General features: G+C 60.9%; 1 protein-coding gene across 1 annotated transcript; it reads left to right on the top strand.

Moving 5' to 3' along the window:
- The first annotated feature begins 2,442 nt into the window (after positions 1–2,442).
- On the top strand, positions 2,443–12,622 carry Gabrd (gamma-aminobutyric acid type A receptor subunit delta). Its single transcript, XM_047542009.1, has 9 exons — positions 2,443–2,867; positions 8,250–8,362; positions 8,684–8,751; positions 8,842–9,062; positions 10,036–10,118; positions 10,438–10,575; positions 11,155–11,310; positions 11,510–11,721; positions 11,963–12,622. The coding sequence occupies exons 1-9, from the start codon at positions 2,800–2,802 to the stop codon at positions 12,260–12,262; spliced, it is 1,359 nt and encodes a 452-aa protein (XP_047397965.1). The 5' UTR covers positions 2,443–2,799; the 3' UTR covers positions 12,263–12,622.
- Positions 12,623–13,226: the final 604 nt, after the last annotated feature.

Genomic DNA, 13,226 nt, shown 5'->3' with positions numbered 1-13,226 from the left:
GTGGGTGACGCTGGGAGTAACCCCAGGCAGCCAAGCCTCTGCTGGTCAGAGTGTGGTTCCTGATGTAAGACTCTTTTTAACAGATTTCAATGTTGTTTTAATCACTTTTGCATCACTGTGATCAAAGTGCCTGACAAGAACAACTTAGAGGAGAGAAAGTTTATTTGGGGCTCATGATTTCAGAGGTTTAGTCCATGGTGGGCCAAGTCCACAGCTCTGGGCCTTGGTGAGGGGGAGCATCATGGGAGGGGCCAGAAGAGGAAAGCTGCTCAGCTTATGGCCTCTGGGAAGCAGAGCAGGAGGGAAGAGGACACAGAAGATGCACCCTTCCAGGACCACCTCCACGGACCCTCCTCCTCCAGCCATGACCGCCCGCTACAGGCACCACCGTCATTCAAACTAGGATGCACTATTAGGTCACAGCTCTCGAAATCCAATCCTTTTACCTCTGAACATTCCTGCATTAGCACAGGAGCTTTGGGGGGACACAAATGTTCATGGGGCCATGGGCTCCTGACACCCGGCCACTCTCACCCCTTCATTCTGTGCCTGAAGAAATCAAAGTCAGCAAATGACTTCTCTGAGCCCCACAGCAGGTCAGGAGCAGAGCTGGGGCACACAGGCCTCTCACTGCAGGGAGCATGTCCCAAATTCTTCAAGGGAAGGGAAACTCCTGCCACAGGACCTGGCCATGCAGGACCAGGCTCTTGCTCTAGGGCAGGTGGCACTTGCCTGGGTGGAGCTGAAGATGGGCTGGGGATGGTCTGCGACACATGGGCGAACTGGGACTGAAGCTCAGAGGTGGTGGCAAATTGATTCTCAAAAATTTCAAAGAAGGAATGATAAAAATTCCCATTCTTTACTTTCAGGCTGAAGCACCAATTGGGCACAAAGCAGAATTAAATGAAGTGTGTTCTCCTCACAGTCTTGTGAGGAGAAACCAAACATTTTGCTCTAAGTTTGGTAAACATTGCAGGTGCTCGGAAAATGGATGCTCTTAGCTCTGTGGACCAGGAAAAGCACTGAATCAAACAGGTCTGCACCTGATGTTTTCACCTGCTTCTCCATGCGGGTTTTGAAACACATTTGCTCCCAAGGAGAAGAGATGAGTTGACACCACCAAGCAGCTAGATCAATGGTTGAGCTGTCTGTCCATCCTAGCCTGAGCTATGCCCAGGAAAGTTCAGTTTCAATTTTGTGCCCCAGAAAATGGAGGTAAAGGCGTTAGCCGTAGAGTCTAGCTCATCCTGAAGGAACTGGGCCAGGAGCGTGGAGGTTTGCATATCTCCCAGTCTCTAGCCCAGAGACCTCAGAGGTCAGGAGGAGAGCGAGAGCAAGCTGATCTTGCTACAGGGTTCCCAGGTCAAGGACGCTCAGAGACACCAAGGGGATGCGCCCAGGCTCGTGCTGGCCTTGGAGACTCTGAGCTTGCTTGTTTTCTTACATCAATTAAGCACCTATTGTGTCCAGAGCCTGTTGGACCGGAGGAACACAACGGAGGGGCAGACAAAGTTCCTGTTGTAGGGAGGGTGACAAACTTGATACTCATGGAATGTTCACGGCTTCTGGGGGGCCTTCTCCATGATGGATTAGCTCCTTCACTCTCCCAGGATGCCTGAGAGGAAGGGACAAGTGGGACATTGCCCGGGACAGTCAGCTGTGCAGAGCAGCCTGTCAGGAGCCTCAGGAGCACAGGCAGGTCCGTGCTTCAGCACCAAAAGCATCCACTTTGTGTGGAAGGGGGAGCCAGGAAGGGGACAGGCTGAGACCTGAGCGGCTGGCTTAGAGACTGGCTATTGGGTCTGGGAAAGCAACTGGGGAGCCCACCTCTTAGACTTGGGTGTGGGATTGGGCTGGATTGCCTCTGGCACATCCCTACCTACACCCCTCCACCCGTGGCTCTGGCCGGTGGCCAGTCACCCAAGGGGACTTAGCTCATTGGAGGACAAGTCTGCCCTTTTAAAATGTTTTCACAAGAAGCTCAATTTATGGCATCAGTTAATAGGTGCCCAGCATTGAATAAAGGGAACTAAGCCCTGAGTGAAGTTCATAATCAGCTTTTTAAGGGAAATTGTGCAAATTTTACTTTGAAAAGAATCAAAGAGCAAGTGTGAGGCCCTTTCTCAGCCCTTTGGGGGCACTGGGGTGGGGCAGATCTCACACGAGGGCCCAGCTGCCTGCAGGGCCCTCCCAGGGGGTGTGGACGGCCCCGTCAGAGCCCGGTGGGGCACGGTCCACCGAGCAGCAACAGCGGGGGGCCACCGTCTTCTGTGCCCAGGGAGTGTCCCCAGGGAGCAGGGCTGCCGGCACGGCATTGTCAGAAGATGCAGGGTTTGTGGGTCGTCCTTGGAAGGGGAGGAGGATGCCCGGGCGCCTTCACCTTCCCCGCCTCCAGCCCGGCTGCCAGAACCAGCAACCCGGACCTGAGACAACCCCTTGCGCCCCTCAGGAACGAGGTTCTGCCCTACCCATCGGTCCACCGTGTCCAGCGGGTAGGCGCCTGTAGCGCCTCCTGGGCGGACACGTGGAGGGACCGCTCTGCCGGCGGGGGCAGCGGTCCGGGGCCCCAGCCGGCCGGCGAGGGCGGGCGCAGTGCGCGCAGCCCCGGGCTGTTTTCGAGCCGGGCGGGCGCGCGGGGCGGGGCGGGCGGGGCGGGGCGGGCTCCGCGCTCCGTCCGCCCCTCGCGCCGCGCCGCGCTCCCCCGCGCTCCCGCCCCTCCGGTGCAGCGGCGGTCGCGGGCGAAGCAACTTTGCGTGCGTCCAGGCGGGCCGGACTGTCCCGCGCAGAGCCCGCGAGGTCATGGACGCACTGGCCTGGCTGCTGCCCGCGCTCCTGCTGCTGTGCGCGCCCCCGCGCCGCGGCGCCAGGTGAGCGGGCGCCCGGGGCCAGGGGAGGTGCGGCGCGGGCGGGAGCCCCTCGGTGCCCAGGCGCTCGCGGGCTGGGGCTGCGTCCCTTCCCGGCCCGAGACCGAGTTCTGGATGGAGGCCGGTGCGAACCTCGCACACCCGGACCCCGAGTCCTCGTCCCGTGCCACCTCCATCTGCCCCGCGCGCGAGTCGCTGCCCTACGGCGGTGGGACCCGCGACCTCGCTCCGGCAGCCCGGGTGCTGTCCGCCGTCCCGGTGCTGAACGCGGCGCGGCGGGGCCACACCAGGGCGTCGAGCCGCTCCCGGCTCCTGCCGGCCCCAGCTGAAGAAGACAGGTCCTGTGTCGCTGGCCGCCCCGCAATCGGCCGGCCGGCCCTGCCTGGCTGCTGCCCTTCCTGGCTCGGAGCTGAGGCTCGGCAGGACACGCTACAGGCGGGAAGAAAGGAAAGACCCGAGCCCTGGGGGCGGGGTGGGGAGGAAGCTGCGGGTGGGAGTGCGGTGGTCCATTGCCTCTGGCGGGGCTGGAAGCACCAGCAAGGCGCGCATCCCCGCTGTGCCTGTGGTGGGCCAGGATGCTTCGGGGTTTCCTTTCAGGAGCCATTTCAAATTGCAGGGACTGAACTCCTGAATGTGCAGGTGGATGGCAGCCAGGTGCCCCCACAACACAGAGAGATGGGTTTATTTCTAACCACTGGGGAAGGAGGAGACCTGCCTCTCCAGAGAGGAAGGAGGCTGGGAAGAAAGCCCCCACCCTGGCTTCCAGCACATCCCTGGCTCTTCTCTCCTCTGTGGGATCTAAAATGGGCTCCTGGACACCAGGGCATCTTGGGCCTCAGCACCTGCCATAGGAGTCATGAGCAGCCAGTGAGGGGTCTTCCTGGAAACCATCTTGGTGCAGAGGTTGCAGAAAGCAGCAAAAACAGGCCCTTCAGCATTCTGGACTTCAGGGTCACCTGGCCGATGGACAGTGGACTGTTAGAAACCAGAAATGGCTGATCATCAGCCTGTGTGTGGCTGTATGCACCCCTGGAGCATAAGATGGGGGGGGGGGTTCAGAGTTTCTCTGTCAGTGGTGGGGGACAGACCCAGAAGGCTAGTTAGGGCCAGTTATAGATGTGGCCGTCAGGCTGGAGACCACAGAGGAGGCACGACCCTGAGCTTCTGAGCAGCCCTGTTATCTCCTCAGTCCCGGTGGACCTCTCCCTTCGCCTCTCCTGACTTAAACTCAAGGGAGGTGCCCTGAGAGGCAGAGCGGCAGGCACGTGCTGCTGGCCCACAGCCCCTTAGCCCAGTCTGAGAGTTAAGGTGCTCCAAAACCCCAAAGTTTGAGCCCAAGCGCGACACCCAAACTCACTTGGTGGCAAATCCTGTCCTGCCGTGGCCTGCGGCTTCTTGTGTTTATTTACCCTATTTACAGGCCTTTCATAGATTTCCTGCTGGATTCTCCAGGCTCCACCCCCAAGTCTGTATACGCAGCATATTTCCTTCCTAAAATCCAAAACGTTCTGAGTCCTGACTCTATGTGGCTTTCTGGGGTAAGGGGTTGTGTAGCCGTTTCCCTGGGCAGGAAGGCTGGGAGACCCCCGCCCCAGCGGGGAGCAGGGCCTGAACCTGGTCACGTTCCTATCCTGTGTGGTGGGTGCCGGCGCTGCTCCATCCCTTCTCTGATGGAAGGCCATCTTCTCACCACTCTTCAGTCTCTCCTTTAGACAGTTCTCCCAGCACTGCTGCTCTTGGCTTTGGCCTGGCAGTGACATGATGTGGGGTAGGGCTGAAGGCTCCCCCAGGTGGGAAGAGGCCAGGACAGCGGCCCTTCAGTGACCTCCAGACGGCCTGGTGCTTCCACGCGGGCCTCTTCTGCAGCAGCTTTTGAATCCCTCCGCTCCAGACAGTGGCCTCCTCCTCCTTCCTCAGGCTCCAGATCCTGGTCCCTGGACTCTTGTGGGGGCACAGTGGCACTTTTCTGGCTCACTGCTCAGTGGAGATCCCAGTGGTTCCTAGCAAGAAAGGTTTTGGGGATTAGAGGCAGGAGCTTTGAGCCATGTCATGGGCTAGGCCTGAGTCTGAGGACCCCCAGCTGCATGCCTGTGTGGGTGTCACCCCTGGGCTGCTGGCACCACCGTCTCCCAGGAGCTCACGGCGTGATGCTTGGGGTGCTTCTCTTTGCCTTGGTAACTGGGATGCGAGCGAGGCGACGCTGCTCTAAAAGCAGAGCTGTCAGATCCGTGGGCTTTCTGCGCCTGTGGATGGATCGTGCTGGGAGCAGCTCTGCTGCCTGGCTCAGCTGCACCCACCTTCCCTTTCTGTCCTCAGGGGCACAGGCAAGCTCAGGGGTAGGTTTGTTTCTCCATGGGGCCAGGAGGGGAGGGAGGCCCCATGACACGGGAGCAGCCCACGGGGCCTTCTGCCCCTGGGTTTGAATTCCTGAACTCAAGTGCAGAACTAGAGCCCGGCATGTTTCTGAGCTTCTCTTCATCTGCCTGAAGGATGCCTGACTCCAGGACACCCCTGACTCCAAGGCCATCTCCCGAGATCCCTGTGACTTGCCAGGGAGAGTGGAAACCTTCCTGCCCGCTGCCGAGCTCCTGCCCCCCACCCCCATGCAGCCCTGCCTGCCCTGCGTGTCCTGATGGGAGTGAGAGAAAGTGGGGCCTCTGGGACCAGAGTCCTGCATGAAGCATGTCCTTCTCTGCACCCAGGCCCTTCACCTCTATTCACGGCTGGAAAAATAGACAGCCACTATCCCAGGAAAGAAATGGCATGGGGTAAGGGCTCTTCCCTTCTCAGTCCCAGGAAACTGTAAAGTATATTAATTTCCTGCCACTTCAAGGTGAGCTTCCTGCGGGCTTACTCGGGGCCTGGCTTCATGCCCCCAAGTGGACCTGGGACTCGGGTAAGGAAAGTGCACACACGTGTCATTGACCTGAGACCAGCAAGAAACAGGGCCCAGGAAGGACAGTGTCTCCTGTGGCTTCATGCCAGGCAACTAGATGGCAGCTGGACTGGTCCAAAAATAAAGCATAAGTCAAACCCTTTATATCTGACCTTCAGGGTGACTTCCATTTGCATCCTCTCTCTCTCTCTCTCTCTCTCTCTCTCTCTCTCTCTCTCCCCCCCCCTCAGGACTGAACCCAGGGACCCTCAACCAATGAGCTACACCCCCAGTCCTTTTCCTGAGTTGCCCAGACTCGCCTTGAACTTGCAATCCTCCTGCCTCAGTCTCCCTAGCAGCTAGGCTTATGGGTGTGGCCACCAGGCCTGGCTTCATCTGCATACCTAGTGGTGCTTCTCTAGGGCCTGGAGTTTATTTAGTGCCATCTTACCCCTCGTTACCACACTGCCTGCCATGGCCAATGCCATGGCAAGTGGGTAGGGGGTGTGGCTCTGGAATGGACAGCAGACCCTGATGCCTTGTCCTGCCCACCATGATGTGTCAGAGTGGCCTTACAGGAAAGATCAAAGATCTGTGGAATTTCATTAGCTGAGGATCCTGATTCAAAGACCCCTCTTCAAACAGAAAATGGCTTGGGTGGGTATGGGGGCCTGAGTACCTTGCCGCCGACGCTTCTCAAGCCCAGGCATTCCCGGGGCTGCTGGAACCTACCTGGGAGTGGAGTTGGCCGGGCAGGATGCAGGGAAAGGCAGGCTGTCTGCTTCTCCACCGGAAGCATGTGTTTCACCATGACTAGCTGTGCAGCCCTTGCCAGAGTCCCCACCCTGCCTCTGCATGGAGGCCGGGGGTTTATCCTGCGCTCAGTGCAGGACTGTCCCCGCAGGACGATGCTGAGAGCTTCCCGCAGAGGAACCCTCTTCCCCCTTGCCCCTCCTGGGTGCTCTGGTTCTTGCCTTCAGCCTCTGAGGGCACTTTCTCAGGGGCCCTGCTGCCTGCAGCCCTGCTGGGGAGCTGTCCCAGGGGGCTGAGCTGGAGAGACTGGCGTGGGACTAGGGGCTGGCAGCTGACCTTGGCCTTGGCTGCTGTGAGCCCAGGTTGCCGTCCCTGTGCCTGAGGAAGCAGGAGGCAGAGGTGGACTGGGCGGGGAGGGGAGCACTCAGTGCCTGGAGGAGCCCAGGGTGCATGGCTGGAGGGGTCTGAGGGCCCCGTGGTTGCCGATGGCCCAGCCTGGGCCGTGAGCATCTCTAGGCGAGACTGAGGCTCTGGTCCTGCCCTTCCCCCTCCCTGCCTCTCCCCTGAGGACTGAGGCCAGGCCCAGGGCTCAGGGGACCCGGAGGCCTTGGGGCTGGCCCTGTGCCCTGCTCCAGCTGCCTGCCTCCATTTCTCACTCCTGATTTCTCGCTCTCAAGCCTTTCTCTCCCCCGCGGTGAACTGTCCTTGCCCATGGGCAGGAAGACAAGTTGTCATGAATGAGGGGACTCCAAACAACAGTTGTGTTCTCTTACATTTTGGAGGCCAGAAGTCCACAGCTGTCCAGGAGCTCTGGGGACATCTATCCAGTCCCTGTCCAGCTCCTGGGGTGACTGGCCGTTGTGGTCCTTGGCTTGCAGACCATCAGGCTGCCCTCTGCCTGGGTCTATTCATGCCTCTCTCTGTGTCTTCCTCGTAAGGACAGATCGCAGGGTTTAGGGCCCACCCTCATCTGCTATGGCCCTAATTACATCTGCATCTCACCTAATTACATCTGCAAAGACCCTGTTCCAAAGTTGGTCACTTTCTGAGGTTCCAGGGGGACAAGCATCTTGGGGGGACATTGTTCAACCCAGTCCAGCTGCACAGGATGGGTGGGTGGGCTACTTGGAGTCCCTCAATTCTGGCACTGCGGTGTGTATGTGGGGTAAAATGGAGCCTCTGGTGGCCGCTGAGAGTCATCTGGGAGGGATCACCCCTCCTGTGGTCCTGCTGGGGACAGCACAGTCTGTCTGGGGTCAGACTCAGCCCCAGAAGCACATGGCCATCTGGTGGTCCAGATGGATCCTCCTGAGGGGGCAGAGCAAGAGCCTCTGGGTCCCTTTTGGCCCCAACTGTGGCCTCCTGGTGCATTGCTTCCTCCTGGGCCACCTCCTAGGGAGGACTCTAATGGAGGCTGGGGGCTTCCTGCCCCTGTGGACAAACCCCGGGGTGGGGCAGCTCTGTGGAGGCCCCCTCCTGGTCTCAGAGGGACAGTTAGAAGAGGGAACTATGGGCAGTAGTTGGACTGCACATGGTGGCCCCTACCCTGAGGTAGGGTGGAGAGGGCAGGACACGGTGCAGAAAGGCAGAGAGAAGGGCCCAGGGCCTTCCGGGCCTCCCCGTGTCTGCCCAGCTTGCCTGGAGGGGCTCCCACTTGTCCTCCCTGTGCGTCCCGCCCAGCTGCTGCATCGCAGGAAGGGATCAGGGCTCTGACCCTGGTGCCCTGCCTGCCAGTGACCACCTGGCTTTGTATCCAGAGCGATGAATGACATTGGGGACTACGTGGGCTCCAGCCTGGAGATATCCTGGCTCCCCAACCTGGACGGCTTGATGGAGGGCTATGCCCGCAACTTCAGGCCTGGCGTTGGAGGTGAGGCTAGGGCTTGGGGCAGTACATGCTGGCGGGGACAGCTGCATCCTGTCGACTGTGGCTACGGCCCCTGCTAGTCTCTTGGCTGGCGAAGGGGTCTGGTTCTCCCCCAGGGGTTTGTTGGACTTCACATGAGGGCCCCAGGGAGACCAGAGCAGGTGGGTCTGCCTCCCCAGGCCATGGAGGCAGATGTGCCCACTGCAGATTCCCTGCAGAGGCCCTGGCTGTTCCCTCCTATCCCGCCTCCCTGGCGTGGATGGACTGCCTGGCAGGGGGGTCCCTGCTATGCTGACTCCAGTACCCCACTGCTCCTTTATGCAGGCCCCCCTGTGAACGTGGCCCTGGCCCTGGAGGTGGCCAGCATCGACCACATCTCAGAGGTGAACATGGTAGGTGCCCACCTGCGCTGCCTGCCAGGCGTGTGTCTCGGGAGGAGTGGGGGCTGACCCTGTCCCCTGCTGCCCTGTGTCCCTCTGCAGGAATACACCATGACCGTGTTCTTGCACCAGAGCTGGAGGGACAGCAGGCTCTCCTACAACCACACCAACGAGACGCTGGGCCTGGACAGCCGCTTCGTGGACAAGCTCTGGCTCCCTGATACCTTCATCGTGAACGCCAAGTCCGCCTGGTTCCACGACGTGACGGTGGAGAACAAGCTCATCCGGCTGCAGCCGGACGGTGTGATCCTGTACAGCATTCGGTGAGCGGGGCTGGGAGGCTGGGGCGCTTCTGCTGAGCCTGCTGAGAGCTTGGGACCCCGTCCACTCCCAGGGACGGGCTTTCTGGCCAAGACATGCCTTTTGTCTTGTAAATGGGGTGAATTTATAGGAGCAGATCAGCCCTGAGTGTCAGGTCACCTTGTTGTGCGTCGTCACCTTCATCTAGTTTCAAACCATCTTGTCCCCCAAGAGGGAACCATACCTTCGAAAGCAGTCACTCTGTTCCCCGCCCCTAAAGCCCCAGGCAGCCACCAACCCACTGTCCCCAGGGACTTGCCTGCTCTGATGTCCCGTCTTGGTGGAACACCAGCTGGCCTGTGTCCGGCTTTTCCTGCAGCATCCCATTTTCCAAGGTCATTTGTGTTGTGGCACGGCAGAGCCTCCTTCCACTACACTGTGTCCATCCACTTGTCTGTGGATGGCGTGCACTGCTTCTGCCTTTCCGCTGTTGTGAACAGTGCTGCTGTGAACACACGTGTAGTGCACCTGTTTGAATGTGGTCCAGCACATGCCTTTGAAAGATGCATTTAGCCGGCAATACTGTAAAAATCAGGAGCTTTGACATCGGCATCTACGTATCGGCCTCTCCTGGAAAATCAGAGCTGTTGGTCCCCTGGGCCTGCTCTCCAGGGGCCGTCATGCTGGGGAGCCCAGGCTGGGCTTGCCTGGTAAGTCCCCAACCTGGACAAATAGCAGGCGCTTTAAAGGACGGAGAGAAAGAATGAGCACCGGCTCTTGGTCACCCTAAAAGAGAGTCACGCCATGGTGCTGTTTTCAGATTTTACCCAGAGGCTGGGCAGCTGGCAAACAAAACCTGGGCAGTAGCCAGGGCCCAATGCGGTGCCCTGTCAAGCAACTGGCTCTGGGCTGGGCAGGAGCATCTCTGTCTGTGGGAGCAGGGGAACTTCAGGCTTGGCAGAGGCTCTGGGCCTCACAGCATGTTTGTCTGGACAGAATTACCTCGACAGTGGCCTGCGACATGGACCTGGCCAAGTATCCCCTGGACGAGCAGGAGTGCATGCTGGACCTGGAGAGCTGTGAGTGGGCCGCTTGAGGCAGGGTCCCCCGGGGTGGGCTCCTCTGGCTTGACTGGCAGATGCCTGGTGACACGGAGATCCTGTGACACTGGCAGATCCCTGTGTGCCCCAACGGTGGTGGCCCTGCTCTGCCAATACCTCTGGCCCTCTGCACCTGCCCAGAGGTGTGGGGTGTGGTCCCAGAGCCCAGAGCCCCCTGCTCCTGGCCAGTCCCTGTCCTGGGTCAGTTCCACCCTCAGACTCTGGGTGTGGATAGACTGCTGCTAGGGCTGCCCGGGACTGGGCCAGGCCCTGCTGCCCCCTGTGGGCTTTCCTGCAGATGGCTACTCTTCTGAGGACATCGTCTACTACTGGTCGGAAAACCAGGAGCAGATCCACGGGCTGGACAGGTTGCAGCTGGCCCAGTTCACCATCACCAGCTACCACTTCTCCACGGAGTCCATGAACTTCAAGTCCGGTATGTGGGGTCTCTTCCCATGCACAGCTGTGTCTGTCTCAACCCTGACCGAGACCCAGCCCAAGATGCAGCTGGAGAACCGCTCAGGAGGCACTTGGGAAGTGCCCGCATGGCAGGACAGGTGGGGACCTGCCAGGTCTCCATGTTGCCAGCTCTTGCTGTCCTCCCAGCACTCTGGGCCTAAGGGGATCCTGAATTCACCAGGGCTTAGGGGCGTGCCTTCCTGGGCCACCTTGTCCTTCCAGAGCCTGGCTGTGCAGGTGGGGCTTTGCAGAAGAGGCAGGCGTTCCTCCCCTGGCCGGGAGGGCTCCTCGGGGCCGCTTGGCAAGCTCGAGGCAGCAGCAACACTGAACTTCCCTCTTCTTTCTCTGGGTGATCCTGTGCTGCCTCACACGGTAGCCAGACCTAGGGCAAGGGAGACCCCGACTCGTCAGGTTGTCTGCGAGGGCAAAGAAGACGAGGGTCTCCCCTCTGAGCCTCGCACTGGGCCCAAGTGCCCGCCAAGGCCTGTGTCCCCCAGACCTGTGGGGTCAGTGGGTCGGGCAGTGAAGGCAGCCTGACAGTGGGCCGTCCCCGCAGCTGGTCAGTTCCCCCGGCTCAGCCTGCACTTCCACCTGCGGAGGAACCGGGGTGTCTACATCATTCAGTCCTACATGCCATCTGTCCTCCTGGTCGCCATGTCCTGGGTCTCCTTCTGGATCAGTCAGGCAGCAGTGCCCGCCAGGGTATCTCTAGGTGCGTGAGCAGGAGCCCTTGCAGCCCTGGGGCCCCGTCTCTCAGCCCCCGAGCCGCCCAGCCAGGCTGGGCCTGGTCAGAGGAGCCCCGCTGCACCTGGGTGGGGGACAGAGGGCTGGGGTCCCTCCCTCCCCGCTCCCTCCCCAGGCTGGGGTGGGGGGAGGTGGCCCTGCTGCAGCGACAGCCCCCTGTGTCCCAGGCATCACCACCGTGCTGACCATGACCACGCTCATGGTCAGTGCCCGCTCCTCCCTGCCGCGGGCCTCAGCCATCAAGGCGCTGGACGTGTACTTCTGGATCTGCTATGTCTTTGTGTTCGCTGCTCTGGTGGAGTACGCCTTCGCCCACTTCAATGCTGACTACAGGAAGAAGCGAAAGGCCAAAGTCAAGGTCGCCAAGCCCAGGACAGAGGTGAGGGCGCAGGTGGGCGAGTCTCAGGTCCCCGGGCTGCTCTGCAGGGTCACCCAGGCCCCCTCCGCTGGCCAGCCCGGCAGGTCACTCTCAGCCTGGGCCCCGGGCTCCTCGGCCAGCCTGCTGCGGTCACAGTGGCGCTTGCAGAGTGCAGAGGGTGGCCTTGCTGCTGGCCAGGTGGGGTCCTGCGTGGGAGCCCTGGCCCCCTGACCCAGCTTGGGCCCTGTCCCCTGCTGTGCAGATGGACGTGAGGAACGCCATCGTCCTCTTCTCCCTCTCGGCTGCTGGGGTCACCCAGGAGCTGGCGGTCTCCCGCCGGCAGTGTCGCATCCCTGGGAACCTCATGGGCTCCTACAGGTCAGTGGAGGTGGAGACCGGGGAGACGAAGAAGGAGGGGGGCATCCGCCCGGGGGGCCCAGGGGGCATCCGTGCCAGGTTCAAGCCCATCGATGCGGACACCATCGACATCTACGCCCGCGCCGTCTTCCCCGCGGCCTTCGCGGCTGTCAACGTCATCTACTGGGCAGCCTACGCCATGTGAGGGGACCCTGTGCCCCCGCCTGCCACCCCCGGAGGAAGAGCACCCTCTGCGTCCAGTGGGAGGACGGTTGGCCCCGCAAAGGGAGAGGAAGCCTGTGTCCTGAGCTCTGACCCTGGGGAGGACCAGCCGTGCTCCCGGCGGACGGAGACCGTAGCGGACAGAGGGGAGGCCCTGGCCTGGCCCTGAGGCCCAGGCAGGCTCCGCATCTTGGGTCTCGGGCTCACCCTGACTTCCAGGCCTTTGTTCGGTGGATCGGGATTAAGGTGGGAGGAGGTGGTGCACAGCCTCTGCTGCGGTGAGATGGGGGAGAAGCCACTGCACGTCCTCCTTGATCCCAGCATGAAATAAACCTTGACCTGGCAGCGGCTCTGTCTCAGTCGCTGCAGCGGTGCCACAGCCGGGACCACCGTCTGGTGCGAGGGGCGCCCTCTGGTGGGGGCTCTGGGGCGGCTCATGGAACCCTGGGTGTGGGCATACCCCGTGGGCCCGGAAAGCTCTGGGGTGTGGTCCTCGCAGACGCTGAGGCTGGGGGCTCAGGACCGAGAGGAGCAGCTTGGTGACACTGGCGTCGTGTGCTTGGTGCCCTTCTTGCCCTGCCTCTGGACTGTGATGGGCTCCTTCCTCAAACAGAGAGCAGGGGTCCAGGCGCAGGGCTGGCTGACCCCTGAGCCACCTGCTTTTGAGATACCTTCCTGAAATCCCAGGGCTGGGGACAGACGTGGGGCCAGAAGAGCTCAGGCTGTCCCAGCAGATGAGCACCAGGGAAGGCCAGAGGCGCAGGGGCCTGGAGGAGGCCCCGGGGGCAACACCCCTTGGTCCCTGGTGGGTGCCCAGGCCCAGGGTGCCACTCTGGTGCCTTCTTGGATGAGGTGATGGAGACTTGGGGGACACTTGAGGCCACACAGACACTCTGTCCATCCCACATGCTGCTACCAAGGACTCAGGGTGACAACATCGCAGTTCA

This window comes from Sciurus carolinensis, chromosome 1 (assembly GCF_902686445.1).
Source record: "Sciurus carolinensis chromosome 1, mSciCar1.2, whole genome shotgun sequence".
Classification (NCBI taxonomy): domain Eukaryota; kingdom Metazoa; phylum Chordata; class Mammalia; order Rodentia; family Sciuridae; genus Sciurus; species Sciurus carolinensis.
The sequence above is the reverse complement of the archived record's forward strand: the minus strand, read 5'-3'. Positions and strand labels throughout refer to the sequence as shown.